Raw genomic sequence first — 27,052 nt, 5'->3', positions numbered from 1 at the left:
AAGTCACTTTTGAAAAAGGAAGAAAAGCAATAAAAACTCTCCTCACAAAAATGCAAGGGATTAGATACCAGAGATTTTTCAAAGAATTAGCAGACACTGCAGCCTACGTATGGAATCGATACAAAGAAGTCCTGTACTTACATTCCACTGGTCATCAGAAACACATATGCATCACATCGTTTAGATGTCCATAAGCACGACTTAAATTGAGTTACATGTAGATGATCTGTCCTAAGCGTTTACTGAGAACCAATATAAAAAATGTTCACTTGAAAAATATATTATATACATGTATACAATGGGTGTGCATATATACATATGCATATATGGCTAAAATCATGCATTCATGATGTTTTCAAAGTATTCCAAATAAAAAAAGGAACTACATCCTCCTTAACATTTGAGCTAAATATGCTCTCTTTACGTGAATCTTTTTTCCATTTATTTTAAAAAATAGAATCTACATAATTGTTTTCTTTCTTTCCACTAGATTCAAGAAGAGTAAGTCGTATGAAGTTCACAGATGCCTTCTACAGGTTGGGCACTGCAGAAAGTATAACATAGATCTAATTTTATTTGATTACTAAAGTAACACAAAAAAGTAGGCTTTGTCAATCCTACTTTACAATGAGAAAACTGAGGTGCAGGGAGGTTAAGCAGTTTGCCCAAAGTTACTTAACTGGCATATGGCAGAACATTTCAACACATTAAGGTTCTTTCAAGGACAGCATGTTACCTAATGACACAATGAGTGAACAAAGACAATTACTACCTCCTGGGTATCCCTGGTGCTGCGGACCGAATTGTACCCCCAAATCCATGTTGGTGTCCTCAATCCCAGTGGGACTGAATTTGGAGATAGGACCTATAAGGAGGTAATTAAGGTTAAATGAATTCATAAAATTGAGGCCCTGATCCCACAGGATTACTGTCCTTATAAAAAGTGATATAATAACCACAGAGCTCTCTCTCTCTGCCTCTTTTTCTCTCTGTCCCTGAATTAGAGGACAGCTAGAAAGCAGCTATATACAAGCCAGGAAGAGACCCCTCACCAGGAACCAAACTGGCTGGCATCTTCATCATGCACTTCCTAGCCTTCGGACTGTGAGAAAATAAATTTCTGTTGCTTATGCCACCAATCTATGGGATTTTTATCATGGCAGATCAAACAGACACACACCTGGCATAATAATACCTACTTTTCTTTCAAATCATTTCTGATCTTTTACCCTATAGGTAAAAGGTAAGTGTTAATGTATATGTATGCAAGCAACTTAAATTCACCTTCATAAGTGGTGAAAAAATAATCACAAGAAATGGAAGAAATGAAAGGAAGAATGAAAAGAAAAAAATGGAAGAGAGGAAGGAGAACATCCAACAGTGGCTCTTTCCAAGAAGCTAGCTAAATCAACTGTCTATGCTAAAACTGGAGCACTTACTTTTTAGGGAATTATAAAAAGTATTTAATATTTGCTAATCTTTCTGACTTTAAAATACAAATTCATATTTGTGATTCTTTAAAAATTCAAGAAAAAAGCTTTTGTATTATGTGTACACATATAAAAAGGCTTTATCTCTTTCTCTGCCCCATCCATCTCCAATGTACATAACCAGATGGTTAGAACAGTGCCAATAGCCATGGTAGGCACACAGTAGGCACACAACAAACATTCAACTGGGGGAATAAAGTTGAATTTACCTTCACTATGTGACCTTCTTCACAATGTGAATCATGTGTTATTATACTTATTTGCATGTCATTATTATTTGCTCACTTCTCCAGGGAAATTTAATTTTTCATAACCACCTGTTTATTTTGACTACAACATACATTTAAGTCTCAGATCGGTAGCAACTACTTCAACTGGAAAAATAAGACTCTTTTGGGACCACTTATAATTTCTAGCATGCTACATTAAAAAAAAATTCATTACAGGAAATTTTATGACCATCAACTTTAAGGCCTAACAAAATTCAACACTTTATATTCATTTTCTCTCTTTACCTCTGGACTCTCCCTGTCAAAATAGCCCTTGAAACATCACAGAGTTATTGTGCTCCTTGTTATGTAATCTGTTGCACCACTTTGACCAATTCTCAAGGCAAATGTAATACAGCTCTCTTTTGACTTATTACCTCATTTTCCCATTAGTGCTCCAGAAACTTTAGTGTTCCCTGACCTGTTTTTTTTGTTGTTGTTGTTTTCATTTTTATTAGATATACCTTATATAGCCCAAACTTAACTACTTGTCACAATTTTCTGAAATAAGGATTGAAAAGAAGCAGTGCCAATCTGAATGTGACTCAGAAATCAAGTTCCCTATTGAATTTAAACACTTTCCAGAATTATTGCCTAAATTCAGTTTCTTTGGCCTCATTGTAACCTTCAAGGAAGTAAGTAATAATTCAAATATTAATAATTCAAAAATTTTATTTCACATTTTTGAGAAATGGGGGGAAAATTACTATTTTTGTGTATATATAGGTATTATATGGTAATTTTTTATCTTACAGCATACTCTTTTAAAGAATTACAAAAATCACAGGTGTGTAGATGTACTGGAATTTGGGGGAAAGGGGAAATAATCTCAAAAGAAAGAATGTATCAACTGTTCAAAGAAACACAGAAGTAGAAACTGATAAGAAAAGTTTATTTGTAAGAAAGCAAAAAAAAAAGGTAGAAATGAAAGAGTAGAAATGTAAGAAATGTATAAGAAATGTAAGGAAAGGGGCGTCTGGGGGGCTCAGTGGGTTAAAGCCTCTGCCTTCGGCTCAGGTCATGATCTCAGGGTCCTGGGATCGAGCCCCACATAGGGCTCTCTGCTCAGTGGGGAGCCTGCCCCCCCCTCGGCCTGCCTCTCTGCCTACTTGTGATCTCTGTCTGTCAAATAAATAAATAAAATCTTAAAAAAAAAAAAAAGGAAGAAAGAAATGTAAGGAAATGTTTTGGGATTTGGTATAAAATAACAGAACTTGGGAAAAACTCCATTTCCAAAATTAACATTTTTTTAAAAAATTTTTTTGTAGAGTGAATACTTAGGAAACTGAAGAAATCAAAGATACAAGGGTGCCTGGGGGGGCTCAGTGGGTTAAGCATCTGACTCTTGATTTCAGCTCAGGTCATGTTCTCAGGGTGGTGAGACTGACTCCATGGCAGGCTCCTGCTCAGCTGTTTCTCTCACTCTCTCTCAAATAAATAAATCTAAAAAAAAATAAATAAATCTAAAAAAAAAAAAAAGGAGAAAAAAAAGAAGCCAAAGATACAACTGAATACATAAAATATCAAACACTAGTTTTTGTCCTAAATATGGTTTTATAACACTGAACCCCTCATTTGTATTTTGGTTACAGCTTTCTAATGCTAAAACCCTACAAATTCTGAGGCAGATGAGCCTTAATAACATCAAATTAACTTAGTAGCAAAACCAAGCCAAACCAACCAAATGAACAACAACAACAAAACCACACACACACACACACACACACACACACCAGATAGGAAGAAAAAAAAAAAAATTCCAATCCATGCTTTTAAAAACGTTTGCTCTATGAAATGAACCTGAACTGTCATTAATTTTTTTAATCTCATGGTAGTGCAAACTGATTGAAGGAAGCACATCTGCTTGACTGAAGATTCAAGAAGAAATGGTGTCACACTCAATCTCTCAGCTGTTTCTTCATGGAGAATTAACTTCAAAGCTTTTTGAGCATTTAATTCTCACTCTAAAGCTAGCCAGTGTACACAGCACCCCAATGTGAGAAATAAAAACTTAATTTTTAAATGGATAGCTGAAGTTTATATTTTAATATTCTTAAAACCAAAAGAGTTACCTCTTCAACCCCTTTATTCTGTTTTACCTTTAAAAAAAAAAAGAGAGAGGTTTTCAAAACACACCTGATTTGCATTAAAGGTGATACACAATGAATGTAAAGATTTCTATGAGAAAGAAAACAAAGCCACACACCATAGAAGGAAATGAGAATGAAACACAACTCTTCACTCAGGGTGAGTCAGCACCAAAGTACAATATAATCAGACCTCTTAAATTAATCAGGGAAAGAACAATTTTTTTTTGTACTTTTTAACCACTAGAGCACCTCTTCTCCTTGAGTTATAGCAAAGAAAATAATACTCATTCCTGGAAAATAAAAGGTAGGGTAATAATTCCTCCATTCCTAGAGACACTAAAATGGTTCATCATCACTCACTCAAAGAATACTGACAAAAAGAGGGAGGAAACTGTGTTCTGTATGTCCTAGGAGAATATACAATAACAGGGCATGAATGTTTCACACTTCAAAGTCACTACTACTACTTCAAAAGAGCAATTCTAAGTATAAATGGGAAAAAGAAGAAGTAGCATTTATAGAAAATACACAATGTTAAATGCTTTACATATGTTACCTTATTTAACTTTCATAACTATCATGAGAGTATAATTATCTCCCAATTTCCTGATTTAAAAAAAACAAAACAAAACTTTCAACATCTTGTTCAAGGTAACAGAGTTTGCAAGTCATCAAGCTGGGATTTGAGCTCAGATCTGAATGATTAAAATAAATCTATTATCTTCTCACTATACTTCATTAATTTCATCCAATATTTTTTTAAGTTAAATATCCATTACTCGTCTTGTTATATATTTGGCTAAAGGTGGTGAAATGGAACTGTCACTGTTCTCAAGGAACTTAAGAATCATCTGGAGAACACCAGACCTGGAATAAGTAAATACAACACAGTGAAGATAGTGGAAAAATTCTAGAGTTAATAATAGGTTGGCAGGGGTAGAGCGGAAAAGGGGGAAGGTAAGAATTTCTTAGAAAAGTCACTAGACCTTAAGGATACAAGTTAATCAGGTGAAACAGGACCTTTAGAGACAGAGGAGCTAGTGTAAGTCAAGGCCTTGGGTAGGAGAGGGGTAGACAGAGTTTTTGGGAAATACAGCAATTTCAGTAAAGCTGAAACTTGGGTACACAGGAGATGAATGGCCCTAAAGAACACATGGTGCTGGTCTTTCTTATCACTCATATCAAGGATGTTTGATATTCTGTAAGAGGTTCTGAGATGTTACTGAAATATTTTAAGCAAAGTTAATATGATCAGACTTGAATTCTCAAGATCTATCCAACTATAATGTAAGAATAAATTGTAGGTCTACAAGAGAAATGCAGACAATGAGTTAGGAATCTATTTGTAGTAGCTCAAGGAAGAAATAACAGTGGCTTAAATTAAGAGTATGGGTATGTACAAAAATGGAGAAAATGTGTTGAGATGCAACAGATATCTAGGAAATAGAATCACAGAATTTGTGGTTTGACTATGGGACATGACTGATGGAGATGTGTCAAGGATAATTACAAATACTGGTCTAAAAATTGGTTGGATATGGTACCACTTATCAAGGTTGGGGCCACAGAAAGAGGAGAAAAAGAGGCAATTTCAGAATAATAACACTGTTACTATTATTAATACTAATGATAACGCTTAACCAATTGTAGAATCCTGTTGTGGCAGACACTGTGCTAGGTGCTTTATGTGTGTTATGTAATTGTCTTACAACCCACCGCCTTCTGAAGTAGTTATTCCCTCAGTTTTTTAAGTGGAAAAATTAAGAACTGAAAAGTTTAGTTAACTACACAGCTGGACAGGAGGTAAAAGAAGTATCAAAGAGAGATTAAATGCTGTATTTGGAAAAAAGTTCAAGGGATGGCCGAAGTCTCCCTTTAGCGGTCTAAGGTCCTACAGTGACATCTTAATGAATTTATTCTCCAATGGAAATCACTGGTAAGAAGAGTCCACACTATGTCCTTGAAAAAGACAGAGCAAGGTCAAGTTGGGAATGACAGATGGAGCAAAGAATCAGGAGCCAGGTAGAAGCTAATAGAAATGGGCCAAATTTGGAAACAAGCAGGAGAGCTGGGAGACTACCTCAAAGAGCATTACCTAGCACATCTACCTTGTCTGTTGGCAGGTAGATAGTGGAAGCGAGTGTGCTTGTCTTAAAGAGATACAGTGAAGAATACAAATAGGAAAATATTAAATAAAATAATAAAACAAAACATACCCTGAATTTAGGCCCTGAAATATCTTAATATTATTGACCATATAACCTATAGAATTACAGTAAAAACCATAGGATAAATGTTCTCTGTAATGTCTACTGGTGTTCATTTATGGTGGCATCAAAGAAGAGCTACTGATAAAAATATAATGAAGATACATCTTTGGACATGTATTTGTAGAGATGATTTAGAAAGATAAGGGGGGGGCTAAAACAAATATCATGGTAGGAAAAATACAACATGTAATTCTATCAGTAATAACTAAAAGAATATACATTCAAACAAAACTGATTTATATATGGCCACTTTGATTCAATATACTCAGTTATATTGTTTCCAGAAGAGAACCAATAAATGTTTCCATGGCTGGCATTAATGTGGCTCTGAGGCTAATCAGCAGGTTGTTTTCTTAAGGGTTTATCTGCAAACTATTGTCATTGGACATAAATTTTCAGTTCCTATGCAAAAGTGGGTTGGGGGAGGGGGCTTGATCTCTGCTTATCTTTCACTTGACACAATCTCTGCCTTTTCAAAATTTACTTCCAAAGCACAGACTTAGAGACATCTATAAGATTTATTTGTTTCAGGACAACCATATGGTTCTGTAGTTCTTCTTTCCAAAGAACTTTATCTCAACTAATTAATCCTTAAAATCTCTCTGAGACCAAAGTGATGAAGACAAGTAATTTATGTTGACTAAGAAAGAGCAAATTTAGGCACCTTGCCCAGAGTCTCTTAGTACATAAGCATGGAAAAATGGACATCCATCAACTATTCCAACATGCTTTCTAAAGAGAACATGGCAACATTTTCAGGTGCTTAGCTTGACAGTTCACGCAAAATAGTACTTTACAGAGAAGTCAAAACTATCAGAGCTGACATGGATCCTGCTGCTTCTCTATCTCACCAGCTGCACTCACACTGCTTGCAATCAGGGCAAGTTTGCCTCGTGCTCCTACCCTTACCATAGCTTCCTGAATGTTCTCCCTCCTTCCATTCTCTCTCTCTGAAAATATTTCTTAAATACAACCATCAGACTTGCCTTTCTAAAACACAAGTTGGCTCTTCTCATTCACATGGTCAAAAAGTCTTGGATGTGTTCTCAAAATTAGCTCCATGCCACTCCGTCTAGAATTCAAATCCATATTCAATGTAATTACAACTTCAGTTTGGAAACTTATCTCCCATTACACTCTAACTTAGTCCATTTCTTACAAATAAACACAAATACACACACACACACACACACACACATACAGACTTTTTTTCCATTTCTGCAAATATACTCTTGAGTTTTCTCAAAGTTGAGTCTTTGTTCAAGTTGTTTTCTAGAACGCCCTTAAACTTTACAGCAGTCTTCCCATCCTTCCCAGATCAACCCAATTCATTCTAGTTAGAACAAATCTGTATGTTTCCTCCAAACTCATGGACTTTGTGCACCTCCTCAAACATTATTACTGCTTATATTACTGTGTTTTTGTCCATCACTGGATTTTAAGTCACTAAATAGCAGAACTGTATCTAATTTACATTTATCCCCCTCATCAACATTGGACATTATGTTTTGCATATAGTAGACATTACATTTGCTAAACTGAACTGAAAAAATGTTTGATAAATAACATCATAGCCCAAGTCCATTTTAGGCCTAAGTAAATTTAATGATGTACTATACCACCATTTTCCTCCACTTAATGAGTGTGAAATTTCAGCCAAATATATTGCACATTCTATTTTCTAATTACCTTTCTTTGGTGTTACTTCAATAAAGAGACTACAATTTAAAAGAAGCCTACAATGATCAAACACATGGTGCAAAAAGGAGGAGCTACAGACACACATCTATTCAGTATTAACCATGTAGATACTTGACATTGTTACGTGTATAATTTCAAACAATATATTAGTTAAATATCAATTCTCTCATTTTACAAATGACAACTGAAGGTCAGAGATGGGATAGGTGACCTCTCCTGTGCCCAGCTATTAAGTACCACAGCAGGAACTAGAAGTCAGATATGTCTGCCTATAGAGTCTAGACATGTTTTAGGTTACAGCACAAATTCCCAGTTCTGCAGGATTGAAATAATGTAAGAATGTGTACAGAGGAAATGAAGAAACTATTTCGTATCCTGATTTATATAGCAAATTTGTACATAAATTTAAGACTAGAATTACTATACAAATATACCATTTCTATAACGGTTAAACTTTTTTTAAAGATTTTATTCATTTATTTGACAGACAGAGGTCACAAGTAGTCAGAGGGGCAGGCGGGGGGGGGGGGGGGGGGGGGGAAGCAGGCTCCCTGCTGAGCAGAGAGCCCAATGCGGGGGCTGGATCTCAGGACCCTGGGATCATGACGTGAGCCGAAGGCAGAGGCTTTAACCCACTGAGCCACCCAGGTGCCCCGTAACTGTTTAACTTTTATACTTAATCTAAAATTTATGGTGTTATCAGATGTATTTTAAGTTATATAATTACAAAATATAACCTTCACTGGCATATTAGACATCAGTCACTGCACCAAGCATTTAAGTCACTAATTAATTTAAGAATAAGGTAAGTGCTATTATTATATACATTTTATAGATGAACTAATGGAAACTCAAAGATGTTATTAAACCTATCCAAGGTCATAATGCTAGCTAGTGGTAGAATACTGATTTAGAATCCAGCATGCTAGAATGGCAAGATACATTTCCTAACAATATTCACATATTCATATAATCTAGGCAAATCTTAAGCATCTGAAGATGTTAAATTTAGATAAAACCTTTTATTACTGCTTTTCATATAATGAGGAGTATATATGCATGATTATGATCATTTGCTTTAAAATGTTTCGTTGGAGACATTCTAATTAATATATGCATTAACATACCCATCAGCTCTTATTGAGTACCTAATATAAAATATTAAACATATTGGATGAACATTAATATATAGTTCATATTTTTATTCACATTTTTCTCCTAACGTTTTCCAAAATTAGGGGGATAGGGAAATTTTTTTCTTAAGCTAAACAAAATCATTTGTTTTCTGCTCATGTTGATTTCTGGTACAATATTTAAGTCATTTTTCATCAGAAGAACATAGCACTTAAGATTGTAAGTCATCTCATGTACAAAGGAAGTAATATGACACTTTAAAAAATATAATTTTAAATTGAAGTTCACTATTTCCCACACATAAAAGTATAAGATTAATAGCTTGTATGAAAACAGGTGCTTATTGATCATTAATTTCATGGTTTTAAGTTCAAAATCACTCTACTTTGTTTTACCTCTAATAGTATTACTATGGAAAAGAATTGTTGGTTTTAACTTTGACGACTACATTTCATATTAACTATAATTATACAATTCAAGCATATCTCCCATAGGAATTCACAATGAGAATAAAACACACTTATTTCTTTTTTTTTTTTAACAGTTTTATTTTATTTTATTAAAACACACTTATTTCTAATGGTTTGTGACCTTCACATTATTTTCTTTTACCACAGTCTTTAACGTTGTTAAAGTAGAATGCTGAAAGAAACTGAAGTTCTAATTATTTGGACACATAGATCTCTTTCTTTCATTATGAGTACTATTCCAAGACATTAAAAATTTATGAATTACTTTATAAAATCATAAGTCTGAAAGGACTCTTGAGGTTCATCCCTTCTTTCTCCAAATTTTATTCATATTATCCTATACTGATGGCATTAGTCCTGACATTAAATATCTCCGGGGAACAGATTCCATTTCCTCTTTCAGCAATCTGTTTCAGCTCATGAAACACCCTTGCCACTATGAAATTTTTCCCTTTGATCCTGTTTACAATATAAGTTTTCATGTGTGATTAAGTCATTTCTTACACTTTTTGTTTTCAAGGTAAAATATGTTTTACTCCTACCTTTTAGGTAATACTTCTCTCCTAGGTTATGACACCCCCAAACACAGAGGACTATAGAGCTTTCTACAACGTTCTGCTCTTTAACATCAGAAGCCATCTATGCCACATACTCTGACTCACCTGAGAACTTCCGCTGCCTGAAAGGCAGCATCGCTAAGAAGTCCTTTGGAGATGCTGACCAACCAGCATCTTTAAACTTGGAACACTGCATACCAATTTTCCCTTTGGCCCTTTGCTGTGTTTGATGAATAATGTTCTCATGCATAATATCCCACAAAATGGGAACAGCCCATGTTATATGGACTATTGTGAGAACTAAATGAGTTAGAATGTGTACGGAGCTTAGAACCATGCCTGGCATACAGCAGTCAATAAATAGTTAATAAATCTTAGCTATTTCTCCTGTTGCCACTGATATATTCTTACTGCTCCAGTTACTGTTGCTGCTGCTACTACTACCTTTACTATTACTGCGACTATTAGTACCACTACTATTACTATTACTTCTATTACGTCTCTGATTCCTCTCCTACTGTTACTACACCCTGATGAGCTTTCTTCTACCAAGTGGGGCATTCAGAGTGAACTGGAATGCCTTGGAGGGTTGGGGATCACCTCTTCCCAATTCCCATCTCCCTTTGATTGCCCAGTTGAGCAGGGTTCTCCCAGATCATAAGACCTCTAACATAATGATTACCCACAATTGACAAAGGCAGTCCAACAAATTTATACAAATCAGGGCCTCTAAGGGCTTCTGGCCCATCATCCTTCCTGAGATCTTTGTGACAGTCTGTCATTTTGTAAGAGCTGCATTAACATTCTTCCATTAACATGAATAATTGAAAGTTTGCCTAATAGAAATATCCTTCAATATTATATGATGTTTACCAACTCCATTAATGGTTTAGAAGTATTGTATGCAAGTACATGGAAAATTATAAAGAGAAACCAAATATTAAATTACACTAAAAGGCCTATAATGGGAAATATTGTTTTTCTCTGTAAGTTGATGTCAAAGGAAAAATTCGAAAATAATTTATTTTTTCGTAACAATTTGTATTTTCAAAGTGTCCCACAATCATTTTAATATTTATTCCTCAAACAAATCCCCACGGGGGAGTATGGCATCATCAAACATTTTTTCACAGATGAAAAGTCTAAAGTGTGGATATGAAGCAATTTAAGGATGGGTCAAAATGTGATTAGATTTCACACTCTCTGAGTCGCTAGCATGCTGTTAAGTGAATTGAAGCCTGCCTGCCTCAGGAAGGTAAACAGAATAAATGAGTTAGCATTCAGATTTACAAATAAACCAAGAGTGGACCATAAACCAAGTTAGTAAAGCCTATTTCCATGGAGGCACAAACAATACTGGGGTACACACGCACATACACACCATACAAACACACACATACATGCACAAAGGAAAAATAAACACTAATTCTTCTGCCCTGATTTGGCTCTGAAGTGAGTCTCTGGTGGATTTTATGGTGTTCATCACAGCAGACACTACCTCCTTTCCTCCAGCTTAAGACAACTTGCTTTTGTAATTTCTTTCCTTTTTTTTTTTTTTTAAGATTTTATTTATTTATTTGTGAGAGAGAAAGAGTGAGTGCACAAGCAGGCAAAGGCAGAGAGAGAGAAGCCGGCTCCCTGCTAAGGAAAGAGCCTGGCGCGAGGCTCGATCCCAGGACCCCGGGATCATGACCCAAGCCGAAGGCAGCAGCTTAACCCACTGAGCCACCCAGGCGTCCCGCCTTTGCAATTCCTAACGCAGCCTGCTCAGCGTGCCTTTTCCATTGTGCTAATTCTGAGTGACCCAGCCTGGCAACCTTGGAGACTGAAATTGCAAATGGTACTGCTGTTCAGGGGGCCCTGTTACAACATCAAAGGTGACTCTGAGGATCAAACAAAGCCAGTAGTTTAAAGTTACTAGTGCCAAATTCAAATTCATATAGGTATTATTATCTTAAATATATGGATCAGTCTGGTCTAAATCCATTGTTATCATATGGCACCTGTTGGCCAAGTATGACTCAATCACCCACTTACTGGATACATAGGAAGTACCTGGTATGACACATTTCTTGACAGAAATTTCCACTGAGTATAAATGAAATCACTAGATTATCTAGGAGTAAGTTATTTTACTTTTTTTCTATATAAGAGGGGAAGTTTGGCAAAGTTTCAGAAGTATTATTTTTATCATCTTGGTGTTTGTCATTATTCACTATCCCAGAATTGTATAGTTGTTGCTGTTTCTCTTTTCTATTTTTCTCTCTCAAGAAGTTGTTTCTGGGGCCCGTGGAGCGGTTCAGTTGGTTAAGTGTCCCCCAAAGCTCAGGGCGTGATGTAGGGTCCTGGGATCAAGCTCTGCATGGGGCTCCCTGCTCAGCGAGGAGACCCGCTCTACCTCTTCCTCTGCTCCTCCCCCTGCTTGTGCTCTCTCTCACTCATGTTCTCTCTCTCAAATAAATAAATAAAATCTTTAAAAAAAAAAAAAGAAGAAGAAGAAGAAGTAATTTTCAATCATGGCTACCCATTAGAATCTATTCCAAACTTTTTTTAAAAAAATACTGATGCTGGAGGCCTCAGGCTTCTTATTTGTCTTCAGTGAGACTCAGGTATTAGTATTTTTTCCAAACTCTCAAAGTGCAGTCTTGAAAACCACTGATCTAAAGGCATTTACTTTGCTTCAGAACATCTAAGTCACCTGGTCCTATCTATTAATGAGAAAGGCAGTGGTTATTAAAAGGGTTATAAGAAGGGAGTGGCAACTTTACATAATTTCTTCTACCTAGGATGCAGAATACACTCTTTAAGAGTTGGGATGATTTTTTTATAAATTTTTTTAGACACATTATAAGATTGTTGAAAGCAGAAACTATGACTGTCTTGGTTATCATTATATTTCCAGGTATAGCTCCTTATGAATAACATAATAAACCCTTGACAAAAACTTACTAAAAAATGAATGAACAAACAACCGTATTGGTAGCCACCATGAATGTACTAGAAGCAACGCTTATTTCTAATGACAAAGGTATTTGAATAGTATCTTCCCCTGAAAATTCTGTCCTGTTCCTCTGCTTTGCTGCTCCTGTAGTCCCTGAAGGAGCTTCCCAGGTAGCCGTATGCAGAAGTCAGCAAGGTTGATAAGTCTCAGTGGCACTCCATCAAATACTAGATACAAATTACAGAGAGATGACTCATATCTCAATTTGCCATTTAATGTCTATTTCCAGTCACCTCTATTCAACACAAAAGGGAATCACCACGGAGTAGGATGTGGGACTTCCTTGTGAAGCCAGCAAACATCCATGCTTACAGCAATTCTTCATTACACTCTGATTAAGGTTCTACTTCCACGGGAAACATCTTACACGGGCTGTAAAATTCTGACAGTTCAGAGACTGCTCCTTTTTCCTTCATGGTAGTTTGCTCTCTTTTCTTTAATAATAAGAGCCTTTAATAAGAGCTCTCATTAATGAGTGCCCAATGCATGTATAAAATGCTTTAACACACATTTAAAAAAATTAATGATCCAAACAACATCATAAAAAGGTATTACCTTCCTCATTTTAGAGATGGGAATAAAGGAATCTAAGGCTGAAGTAACTTCCTCAAAAGCCCAAGGCTAGCCGATGAATGGGCAGGAATTTAATCCCAGAGCTTAGTCTCTGAGCAAGTTTCTGTTGTCTTCTTGCTCACCCAACAAATCCCACCACTACCTCCACTACCTACCACCATCCTGTCTTCAGAAAATCTTTCATTTGATTATTTCTTCAACTCTGTCTAGGAAAACTTCTTCCTCTATATCAAATGTCTGAGGGCATTTTACTATTCATCTCTGACACTGTGACTGAAAACATTAAACATTCTTATTATCATTGTATTACTCTTCTGAATCTATCAAATTACAGAAAATATAAATGCAAAGGATACACCACGCTGGGGATAGCCACAATGAAAAACAGTATGGACAATGCTCAAAAAATTAAAAATAGAACCACTATATGATCCAGCAATCTCACTTCTGGGTATATATCCAAGAAAATGAAAACAGGATTTCAAAAAGATATTGGCACTCCTCTCTTTACTGTAGCATTATTCACAATAGCCAAGATATGAAAAGTAAGTAAAACAACTTCTCTTAGATAATCTAGTGATTTCATTTATTCTCGGCGGAAAATTCTGTCTTAAAATACGCCAATTCTAGAGAGACGTTTTGTCATATAAGTGTATGGATGGGCCTGGAGGGTGTTATGCTAACTCAAATAAGTTAGACTGAGAAAGACAAATACTGAATACTATCACTTATATGTGGAATTTTAAAAAGACAAACTCAGAGGAACAGGGAGTAGAGTGATAGTTGCCCAAAGCTGAGGGTAGAGGAAAAGAGGAGATGTTGATCAAAGGGCATAAACTTCCAGTTTTATTTATTTTTTAAAAAATTTTATTTATTTATTTGACAGAGAGAGACATAGCGAGAGAGGGAACACAAGCAGGAGGAGTAGGACAGGGAGAAAGCAGGCCTCCCACCGAGCAGGGAGCCTGAGATGGGGCTGGATCCCAGGATCCTGGGATCAGGACCTGAGCCAAAGGCAGAGGCTTAAAGACTGAGCCACCCAGGCACCCCCAAACTTCCAGTTTTAAAATGAACAAGTTTGGGATCTAATGTACAGCACAGTGATTCTAGCTAATAATACTGCATTACATACTTGAATATTGTCAAGACTAGACTTCAAATATTGTTATAATAAAAAATGAATGATAACTATGTGACAGGATAGAGATGGTATAGTTAATGTTACGGTGGTAATCATTTTGCAATTTATAAGGTTACATATCAGTTATATCTAAATCAAGCTAAGAAAAAAAAGAGATATGCTTGAATAGTCTATTACCAAAATGTTCTCCTTCACCACTATTTAATGAGTAACATTAAATTTTTTTATCTTAAATTTTTAAAAAATTGTAGTGCCACAATGACTATCCTTTGTTTCTGTTTATTATTTACAAATTAAACATTTAGAGCAGACATCTAAAATAAGTTTCCAAAACCTAATAATAAAATATCTATTTTACCAACAGCAAATTAGAAGATTTCAGGTATCTATAGACATTCTGTAAGGAAAACACTTCATCTTTTCACTAATGATCCAAAAGAGAGATACTTACTTTTTCATTCTTCCTTTATACTTTTCTATATACCTAAGTTAACTTTATCAGTCTTCACAAAACAATGCAGTTACTCCTTTTAACTATTATGCTTTTAAGTTGAATGAACTGAAAACAGGAGTAAAGACAACATGACAGATTTGATATAAGAATAAGAATAGAGACACTGGTAAGTCAGTAAGAAAAGCAGATGAAGGTAGTAGGAGATGAGGTAAAGGGATTTAGGACAATGTTTGCTAATGTTTGCTACCTTTAAAAAACAGTGTTTACACAAAGGGATACAGCCTGTCTGCTAAACAAGTTAATTTTCAGCAGTGAGTAAGAATACTCTGTATTCTTAGGCCAATGGCAACTCTGCTGAAAGAAAGCCAAAGTTTTCCAAACAGACTGACCCTTGTTGTCTTTGTGTGAACTGACCAGCTCTTTCAGATTTTCTAAGGAAGGCAAATTTTCATGGTTTGGGTGGTCACAAAAGTCTAACCTGCAAGACTGGACCAAAAGCACAGAATTATCATAATACAGAGATAGTTATAAGATAAAGAAATTAATATTAATGACAATAACCAAATACAGTCTTTTGTTTCTTTCATTCCACTGTCTTTCTTTATACTGAAATCTGATAAGGATATTAAAAGAGTTGCAGACATAAATCTACTTAGGTCTAATACGTGTATATATACACAATAATATATACTTACTACAACTAAGTATTTTTAGCTACTCTAAATTATTTTAACTAGTAATTTGGCATATGGATAATAACTAAATTAATATTCAGACATAGTATTATTTTTATTTATTTTTTCAGATTCATAGTTTAAAAGTGAAGATGAATATTGTAAATATAGTAACAATGACTATCCTAAGTCTCTGAATGATAACAGACATCCAATTTCCTTTGAAGTTAAAATGCACAGAACAAAAATAGTCAGGTCAGCAAATACATACTGAAATGTATTAGGTACTATGACAGATACAGAAATAAGGCGACCAGTGTCCAAACTTTTTATCTGAACAATTTCTGTTGAATCTAAGATCCATTTATTTTTGTAATGGAAAAGACCATCAAACTCAAGTAACACTTTTTTTAAATGATAAAAGTCTACGGCTATCTGTGTTTTAAGGGCATTTCAATATGCCTTGTAAGAAATTCACATTGGAAGCTGTGTATCTATGTACTTTGGGTGAACTGCCCAAAGTTACTTAAAATTCACAAGGGAAAGGGTTGAGAATCAGAACAAAATAAAAGGAGTGTAAAGGTAGTTAAAAAAAGGGGGGGGGGGTATGAAGACTAGAAGGCCTTTCCGCTGCTCTTGGCAGGAGAAACAAAGTGGAAGGCAATCTCCAGTATTAAGAAAAATGCAGACATGAAATAACAGTAATTAAAAATTGGTAAATATTACCAGCTTCTTTATAAATACCTCCTCAAAACATGCTATGTTTAATGGTTTAGGGTACAAAAGATATGACCAAATAAAGAACCATAAAAGAGGCTTTCATGCTAGGAAAATAATTTATACAACAAACACAAGTGTAGTCATTCCAGCTGGCATGCTGCTATCCATCTTAATTATTGCAATAAATGAACCGCTGGCCATCACTTTTAAAAGACTATGGAAAACTGGACGGTTACCAAAAGATCAGAAAGAAAAGCTTTATGTTGAAATAAAGTGATGATTAAATTAGAAATCAGGCCATATGCTGATTATACATTTTTATACATTGGGATAAACAAGGTAGCTTTGTCTTTGAAAGTTACATCTATCTGACCTTGTAAATTTCTTGATAGTCTGATAAGCACCTATATAATTTCTGCACTATCCCCACAGCAAATTGGATTTATAGAAAACATTTTTATTGCTGGAAGTTTAAGTACAAAGGGGGTCCTGCAGTGGGCATGGGTGGACAGAGGGTAGGCCTGTAGTGGGCATGGGTGAGCAGAGGGTAGGCTGGTGGACAGACAGCATTGCCTTGCTCTAGCACAGCTGTTCTCAAAGTGTGGCTCCAATACCAGTAGCATCAGAAACATATGGGAACTTGTTAGAAATGCAAATTTGGGAGCCAAAAATACTGAATTGGAAACTCTAAGGGTTGGGCCCAACAATCTACATTTTAGCAAGATCTCCAGGTGATTCTAATGTTGTGTCCAAGTTCCAGAATGACCATTCCATTGACATGAATGTTCATGGTACTATACTGTGTTCACTGCTGTAACCCCAGCACCCAGCCTAGTCCAACAGCTAACCCAAAATAATAAATACTTGTTGAATGAATTAATTAAAAAGAAAATTTTTTCTTTCTTTTTTCTTAAAGATTTTATTTTTTTATTTGACAGACAGAGATCACAAATAGGCAGAGAGGCAGGCCGAGAGGGAGGAGGAAGCAAATTCCCTGCAGAGCAGAGAGGCTGGTGCGGGGCTTGATCCCAAGACCCTGGAACCATGACCTGAGCCGAAGGCAGAGGCAGAGGCTGAAGTCACCCAGACGCCCCAAAAGAAAATTTTTTCTTAAAAAAATGTTGCTATTTTTAGTGCTGGCAAATAATTTTATTTATAGAAGAAAAGTTAAACTTTTTTAAAGGCTTCATTAAAATGGGTGAATTCTTATTCAAATTTAGAGTCAGTTGATTTGAAAAACAAAATATTCTTTAAAAAGGTATTGTGAAAATCATTACATAGTAGTTTTAAATTTATGTATGGGTAGATTCATATATACATGTGTATAAAAGATATGCTTTATTTTTCAAAACCATTGTTTATAGAAAATGAAAAATAAAAACTTGAAAAAAAATAATAGGATTTGTATCTGTAAACTGTAAACTTATATTGCCAGTTAACTAAGGGAATAATGCCAAAAGGAAAATTTATGAATCTCAAGGGAAGAGTAATGGCCATCATCATTCCTCAAAGTACAATTTTCAAAGACATGCTTTTATTATACTTTTTGTTTGAATTATAAACGTTAGTAGAAAAATGAGAATTAGGCAAAGTAATACATTTGCACTCTAACATACCGTTTGATAAAGCCTCACCAGAAAATGTTACTTAAAAAAATTAATTTAATTCATCTGCAGTAGGAAACCTGTCACCATGAGCTAAAAATTGTCTGCTGAAGGCCAACAAATAGAAAGTTAACAAACACTTTAACGCACCCAATGATATGCATATCCTTTTTATAAATAGTATTTCACATGCTAACATGTAACAAGAGAATTGCTAAGAAAGGAATCCAGAAGCCCTGATCTTTGGAAAGAAACGGTAACCCATAAGGAGATCATCTATTTTCCTGGATGTCATGTATAGGGTAAACCATGCCAACAATCACTGACACCATGAGCATCAAGAACAGAGGAAAAGAACCAAGGAAAGAGAGGACCAGGCAGTGGGAAAATATGATTCCATGATATTTCATGTTTTAGGTAACCAATGTCCAAAACTTTATTAAGTCCACAACAATTCTACTTAATGACTCAACTGTTACTAATGCCTTTATCCATTGTTTGATTTCATCTTTGAAGAAGCAGCCCAACAAACTCCTAGGCAGTCTTCCATTTCTTGGTTCCTCCATTTCCTCCAACTTTAACACTTTGCTCAATCAAACCCGATTTGTTTCCAAGTTTAGTTCTGCCCTTTTGGCTTGCTCCTTTTTTCTGTTGGGCCCCACACATATTTAGATCTCTTCTTCCAAAAATCCTCAAGAGGATCAAACCTCTTATCTTCTTAACCTCCTATTTCTCTCCCTATGATCATCCCCTACTCCCATTCTTTGTCTGCACCATACTTTAATGACCTGTGCAGCAGCTAAGTCCTCCTACACTTTCTGAATACAAATACTATATCCTATTCATCTTTATCCAGCATAATAGCTATATGCAATGGCTTGCTTATAGTAGACATCCAATAAATCCTAAGGTAACTGAGTTAAATTAAAAAGTGCTATAGTAAGCACATGATATCTTGCCTGCCTAGTCCCTTCTGTTACCACAACTAAAGTTTTCTAGAAACTGCACAGGAATCTGCCAACTTCCCCTTCTACAATTAGAGTTGATTGGTCCTAAGTCAGTCCCTGACCCAAACTGAGCCAATCAGAATTTTTTCTATGCAAATCTGAAATCAAAACAAGGCAAACAATGATCATTTATGAGTGGAAGAAAACTAAATTCAAAAGCTATAGACCACCATATGACATTATAATCAAAATACAACAGTCTACAGAAAGACAGAAGGCATGTAAAAAGAAAGAACTGAGAAATAAAAGATAGAAAGAACTGCAGCATTCATGCCTTTGATTCTAATTAGTTCCCAAATCCTGAATTCTAGCTATATTACCTCACAAGGTTATAGCGACTACATTATTATAAAATACATTATAAAAATATATTACTATATAAAATATATCACTATATAAATAGATTATTAAATAAGATATATTATATAAAATATATATTATAAATTCCTCCTTTTTGCTTAGGCTAGATTCTGTAGACTAGATCCTGAATGTCACTGGAATAAAATATCCTAAGTAATACAGGTACCAAAATCATGGGTCATATCTAGTTTTTGCTTATAACTTAGTAAGAAAAAAGCATATTTCCAAGGGAAATAATCTAAATAGAAAGCTAATAGGGAAAAGTCACTTGAAATCATATAAAATAAAATGCATTAGCATACACAGAGAACAATTCAATAAGAATGTATATCTACATGTAAGAAGTGGGAGCCTAACTGTTGCTTTAGGAGCCTAACTTTTGCTTTGGATTTCTCTATTTCTTTATTCTCCAAGGACAAATATTTCTAGGTATTTATTATACTGACAATGTATGGACAATGTATGGAACATCATTCTTAAAAAGGTCCACTGAATACTGTTCCACCTAAAACGTAAAATCGTACTTCCTTGTGAATACCAACCATATTTTTTAGTGAAAAATATGAAGGGGCCAGAGTAATCATTACAATTTTTTAAGAGCACAAATCCTTTGTCAACTGGCTGGCAGGAAGGTCATTTGATAAAAGTATAAGCTTTGGGTTTAATATTTGTGGCATGTGATACATACTTTATTTAATATGCTTCCAATTATAATATTATCAAAAACTCTATATAAACCATGATCATTATTACCTACTCTGCATTTGTTTCACCAATTATAAATGTATTTTCCACATTAATGGAAAGGATAACTACATAGGCCAAAACTTGACCAGCCCTATGATAAATTCAAAAAAAGCAAAGGCAATCTCTGCAAGCTGAATTATTAAATTATTTTCCAAACTGTAGTCATTGGCTTGCCACACTTTATATATGGCTGCAGTTAATCTTAAAATGAAAAAAATAAATCATTTCCCAGACTAAATAAAGACTCACGGCAATAAATGCATGAGTTCCAGGAGGCCGCAGAGCTGCATAGTTTTACGTATACTCAACGTAACTAAGAAATAAGAAAAATAATTTTCAGGAGTACCTTGTGGAATACATTTTTTAATGTCTTGCATTTTCTTAAGAACAGTGACAACTTTTCTTTTTCAAGCTTATATTTAAATTCCAATTAGTTAACATACAGTGTAACATTCGTTTCAGGAGTACAAAGTAGTGATTCGGCCTTTCCATACCTCACCCAGTGCTCATCATCACAAGTGCGCTCCTTCATCCCCACCCCCTCTCTAACCCATCCCCCACCCACCTCCCTTCTGGTAACCATCCGTTTGCTCTCTAGAGTTAAGAACAAAGGGGAAAAACCTGACAATTTTCTAAAAATCCTCTGGGACAAAAGTTGGTTTTCAGAAGTCTGCCTAGGTTGAAGGAGTCAAAGAAAATCTCTGAGGCCTTTAGTAAAAAGCAAATGGCAGCAAAGAATCAGAAAATGTTCTTGAAGATGGAATCAGGGACTTAGAAAAGCCTAAGCCATCTGTGAGCGAGAGCAGTGGCTTTCTGACCATGACTGTGTGTGTCTGCAACAAGAAACCAAAAATGTTTCAAAGTGTCAGTGTTTCCCTTTCTCACACATCCAGTTAGGTACTGACATCTCCGATAAGCACAGACATAGGTAAATGAGTCAAGTGCTATGGGCACACATGTGAGAAGTAAAAGAACTAAACCCAATCAACCTATGGTCCCAAACCATTCTGTACATCTTAGTGGGTTCGATTATCTAAGGATTACTTTTAATTCTTTTCAGTTTTAAGTGTTTTACATGCTCTTACTACACTTAATGAAATGTTATGATACCCTAGATACTGATGGAGCATTCCTGGGGAAATGGACTGGAACTATACTGTGAAAACACACAAAGCCGTTTTGTTTGCTCCTCAAGCTGCAGGATTACTACTGCAGTCGGAGGGGATTCATAGTGCCCTTCATAAACTATTCATCCCAATTCATAAATTTAAAGTACTTTTACTTAAATAGGTCTGGCTTCAAAGCTTGACAGTGAGGTCAATTTAAATACTCTGGAATTGTTGATTACTTCCAAGCAGGTGTTCCTTTTTTTTTTTAAATTTAAAACAAACAACAAAACAACAAAACTTTCACTCCTTGTATTAATTATAGTATTTTATTCTTTCAGTCATTTCTTTTAAAACATGTTTACATATCTTTCAAAGTCTAATCTCCTTTAAATTAGCCCTCTACTAGATGTAAACTAAATCTCAGATAGAAAGGAGGACCTAGAAATCAGAACAATTTAGATGCCTATTGCCAGAATACAATCTAAAAGTAAGACACCATCACTTGGACTGTCAGAATCTAAAAGAATCATTTTATGAGTGATCTAAAAAATGCCAGAGGTAACAGTTACAGGTAGACTGTGGCTAAGGGGTGTCTTTTTAACATGTTTTTTTTAATCAATCTATACTTAAAAAGAATCAGCCTTGATGTTGCAAAGATTTCTAGAGTTAAGTCTATCTCACAGAACTTAACCCTGATAAATTCCTCCATGGCAACTCTAATGAAAAGATAAGATCTAATATTATTCTACTTCTCTGAGCAAGCCTTAAATTAGAGTAACAAAAATATTTTACTTGTAGATATCTGTGCTTTGAAACATTCTGTGCTTGAGAAAAATAGTTTGGCAGCAAGTTTTCTATATTCTGTGTATTAGGTTATATCCTTGAAAATCTCTTCAGGCCTAGCATCTACTTATGGGGTGTGAAGTATTCAATTCACCAGGCAAAAAATAATAATATAATTATTGTCTTTTAATAATACAATTAATATTGGCTATATCCTCAAATTTAAAATTACCCATATTTAGGTAAGCATAAAATTAAAAATTTGGATGAATAAATTCCAAATCATGAAGAAATCTTACATGCATTTTCACAGAAATGAACAGTAGGTTTCTTTTGTTTTGTTCCTCTCTATTGTATTTTTATTTATAATGCAGAAATACAGTTCTAGAAGATTCCAGATTTTAAATAATCCCAAATCTAGAAAATATGTTTCATTTATGTAATATATTAATATAACGTATTTTATTTGTAGACATGATTACAGTAATGTTTCCTACACACTGGTTCCCAAAGTGTCTCTAATTAGACATCAGATTAAACAATGTTAAACAAATCTCTTTACATCAGGAATAAGCAAAGTTTATTTGTATTGTGAATTCCAAGAGTATGTGTAAATATACACCATTTCACAAATGAATTTGATCATGGCTTCATTATTGGGATCCCAAGAATCTGAGAAACAATTCTCTGGGACTACTATGCCACCAGCTGCTAAAATAATCCACTCCATTAAACAGAGTTCAATAACCTTTGTATTAAAAAATTATTACTAATACAAAACTTAAATTCCTTTCATTGTGTAAGTTTTCTTCCCATATTTACTTGCTTGCATCACAGGTGTAAATCTGTTAACGATATGTTTGAGCTATCTTTACAAGTCATCAAATAGGCTTACAATTTTACATTTGCAAATCACTTCAAAACACCAATCAGTAAGCAAACTCTGCAATCTCATCTTAAATGTGATTTAAACTTAAATGTGGACTGATATTTCTTTAAATGCTAATAAACATGAAGGATCATTTTAATTTCAGTATGCTCGTAGGCTTCCTATAATAAATCAGAAAACTTTCATGTGCCAAAGGAAGGGAAAGAGAAGCAAGAAACATATAAAAATGAGTATAATTGGTTCTAAAATTTCATAATCATGGATAGCACTATATGTAAATAAACGTCCTTATTTCTTGATTCAAATAAGTAAGTCACTACTCGGGAAGTGTATCTCTTCAACAGTTCTGGCAATAGCATCACTGTTACAATTAGTTTCCCCCTAGTAGTTCATTTAAAAATAATCTGCACATTATAAATTAGTCACATCACAGGAAGAATGATCTAGTTAAAAAAGAGTATGTAGTTTTTAAAAAAAGGTTTCGCTTCTATTTCCTATCCCCACTCTCTCCTTTCACAGCCATTCAAAGCTTCTTGTGTATTTTTCAGGATAAAGTATCAATGCATACACAAGCATGTTAAAGGATTATGTCTGTTTAAATACATTTTCATGCAAATGAGCATACCATATATATTGTCCTGCAACCCCTTTCTTCTTGCTGTTCAACCTTATAAATAAATAAAATCTTTAAGTACACATTTATTTGAGTGAGAGAGAGAGAATCTCAAGCAGACTGTACTGAGCGTGGAGCCCAACATGGGGCTCCACCCCACGACCTGAGCTGAAATAAAAAATGGAAGCTCAATTGACAGAGCTACCCAGGTGCCCCATCCACCTTATACTTTTAATAAAGAACAGAAAACTGTAGTGGGATAATTTTCCACTTTACATCGTAATTTTTTTCCTCTTTTCAATTATACTTAAATATGTGTCATATTTGAGCTTTCTCTTGGAAGATACAGTATATTAAAATGTTCAGTTTAGGGGCACCTAACAGGCTGAGCCTGTTAAGCATCTGCCTTTGGCTGTAATCATGTTTCTGGGACCCTGGGAGTGAGCTCCACACTGGGATCCCTGCTTGGCTGGGAGTCTGCATCTCCCTTCTGCTTATGAGCTCTCTCAGATAAATAAATAAAATCTTTAAAAAAAAAATTCAGTATAAGATGTTGACAATAATGGCAATAATAATAACAGTTAACATTTTCAAAGCCTGTACACTACTTGTTAGTCATTTTGCTAATCACTTTACAAAGATTACCTCTCTGAGTTCTTTCAACAAATGTCTGCTATAATTACTATTACTCTTTCCATTTTACAGATAAGATGAAGATAAGGAAATTGACAGATATGGAAATTGTGCACTTAAGTAATTTATTTCAGTTATTCATTCTTCCTCTTTTCTTTCACAAAATCCTTAATACAATCATTTAATTTATTGTCTATAAATCTTGACTGTAAAGTTTCAGGACTTTGAGCTCTCAAGAACAAAAGACCCACACTGTGGTTAGAACCATCTGGAATCCAATGACTAAATTCAAAATATACCCATTTTATATTTTAAAAGAGAAAGGAAGAAAAACTTGATTTCTTAAACTAGAATAGAGTTTCCTAAACTAAAATAGATTTTCCTAGAATTATTTCTATAATCCAATATTAAGCTAAGATTTACCTTCAACATCCCAACACTCAAAGATCATAGAACATGTGAACCAAGTAAGTTAGTTTCTTCCTATCACTTTACAAATAAGAAAAAGCAAAAAAAAAAAAAAAAAAAGAAAGAAAGAAAGAAAGAAAAGAAAAGAAAAAAAGAAAAAGCATTTATCAACACATTTATTATCCTTTCATACTCATCTCTAAATTGAAAGAGACATCAGAAAGTCTCTGACTAGAGTATGGAATACATATAAAAATCTCAGACAGACAAGCGGCTATAACATTTTGTAACACTATCAGAGAGAGCAGTTTCTGAATCTTGTCCAAAAGTAGCAAATTCAAGGTCAAGGAACCAGCTTTTTCCTTCAGTAGTTGAATCCTGTTTAGCTTTTACAGTTAGAGGACAGCTATCTATGGAGATAGGAACTCAAGGATCTGTACCCTCATCACAACTATTAATTCACCTCTCCCCTTCCTTCTTCAGACCTTTCTTCATAGCATTCTACAAGGTTTATCAATTTTACTGTTTTTCTCTTAAACCAAATTCAGCTTCTCTGTATCTTTATTTAAAACAGGGAGACTGAAATGAAATACAATACTGCACTCTTTTTTTTTTTTGAAGAGTTTATTTATTTACTTGACAGAGAGAGATCACAAGTAGGCAGAGAGGCAGGCAGAGGGAGAGAGGGAAGCAGGCTCCCTGCTGAGCAGAGAGCCTGATGTGGGGCTCGATCCCAGGACCCTGAGATCATGACCTGAGCCGAAGGCAGAGGCTTAACCTGCTGAGCCACTCAGGCACCCCAATACTGTACTCTTATAAAGTTTGTTCAGTGTTGAGTAAAGTACAAGTTGTGTGTCTCTTTGTCTATCATAATTTCATACTCTGTTAACACTTGCCTATATTGTATTTTTTATTTCTATGGCTCAATTACGTTATTTATGGTCTACTGTGACTGGGAATCTCAATCTGGAAAATGTTACATGGCTAGCTCTTAATTGAGCATACTGATGAGAACAAAAGAAGAATAAAGTACACAAAAAGAGACACTACAAACATCACTTTTATTTGGCAGTGGAATAAAATCACACAATACTCATAATCACATGGAAGGACGCCCACTCAGTTCTAACCTAATAACGTCACTGAATAAGCAAAGAAACAGAAAACAGGAATAAGAAGTGACTAACCAAAATTTCAGGGCTGCTGACAAAAGCAGAACTGAAACCTGGGGGTCATATTCCCTCTCTGGTCATCTGCTTCATTGAGCCAAAGCTCACTGGAGGTCAGACCTCACTGAGAAGAAAAGCTCCTGGTCCTGGTTACTGCTATTGATTCAACAGTAATAAACCAACACTCACTATTAAATGTTTTCCAGTTTAACCACAAAATAATAAGTTAGTAGAGTGTGTAGACTGTTTGAATAGGGCCTGTTTTCTGTAACTTTTTTCATTTTATTTTATTATTTGTGAAGCAACTATATTGAACAATGTAGTTATGTGGTTAAAAAGTCCTCACTGATTCTGTTGTAAGAATTAATGTTTACTTTTTAAAAGTTAAGTAGTACATTTTGTATCCTGCAACATCCAACGAGAAAAAGCTAATAGATTGTGCAATATTTCCGGAAGGCAAAGTAAATAACTAAAAAAAATAAAAGTAAAAGATAATCTTATGCTTGAAATTGTTTCTGGGTTCTGTTTGATAGTTTCTTGGGTTCTGTTTTGTTTTTTTTTCTTTCTGTCGGTGAAGAAGCCTATTTTATTTTTATTTCCGCCTGCCGTTCCTATAGCAAACTCATTTGGAAGCTCAGTCTGTTTGACTACTAAATATTGCTGTGGGAATGTAATTACTTCTCTCTTACTCCATTTCTCTTATGGAGAAATCTCTAAATTTCTATTTTTAAAATGAACCTGTATAAAAAGAGGAGTCAAAACTCAAAATTCATCAGTTTGAAATATCATTAATGCTTAATATAATATTAACCACAGTGAGATTCAAACTATTGGGAAAATCCATGCTTACTGCATGACTTGCTCACAGTACCTTTGATGTTTGCTTTTCAAATTCAAGGATTAAGTTCAGAAGGATAGCATTCTAAACATTTGAGACTATGCAGGAAGAAGGAAATATACTAATCATTTCATAGTTCCTGAGTTAGATCTTTATGAGAAGCGAGCAAACTTTTCATAAATGTGCCTAACTTGATAGGAAAAAATACAACATACTTTTCCACATGAATTTAATTTTTTTAAAAAAGGCCAAAACTCACTGACAAAGCAAGTAAATATAAATATATATATTTACTTTAATGTGATGACAGGCCAGGTGTAGGCTGTCAGGAAACAGTCAATATCCAGG

At 34.8% G+C, this 27,052-nt stretch overlaps 1 protein-coding gene across 5 annotated transcripts in view; it reads right to left on the bottom strand.

Annotated features, from left to right (window-relative positions):
* ALCAM (activated leukocyte cell adhesion molecule) overlaps nucleotides 1-27,052 on the bottom strand; it is a 210,150-nt gene that overhangs the window by 162,791 nt on the left and 20,307 nt on the right. For 3 of the 5 annotated variants that reach the window (XM_004769105.3, XM_013064868.2, XM_004769104.3), the window contains exon 2: nucleotides 773-865. The exons of the other annotated variants lie outside the window; for them this stretch is intronic. In XM_004769105.3, the coding sequence (XP_004769162.1) occupies nucleotides 773-865 (93 nt within the window). The remainder of the gene's footprint in view (nucleotides 1-772; nucleotides 866-27,052) is intronic. 5 annotated transcript variants of the gene reach the window in all.

This window comes from Mustela putorius, unplaced genomic scaffold (assembly GCF_011764305.1).
Source record: "Mustela putorius furo isolate JIRA1106 unplaced genomic scaffold, ASM1176430v1.1 tig00003834_pilon_pilon_pilon, whole genome shotgun sequence".
NCBI lineage: Eukaryota > Metazoa > Chordata > Mammalia > Carnivora > Mustelidae > Mustela > Mustela putorius.
The sequence above is the reverse complement of the archived record's forward strand: the minus strand, read 5'-3'. Positions and strand labels throughout refer to the sequence as shown.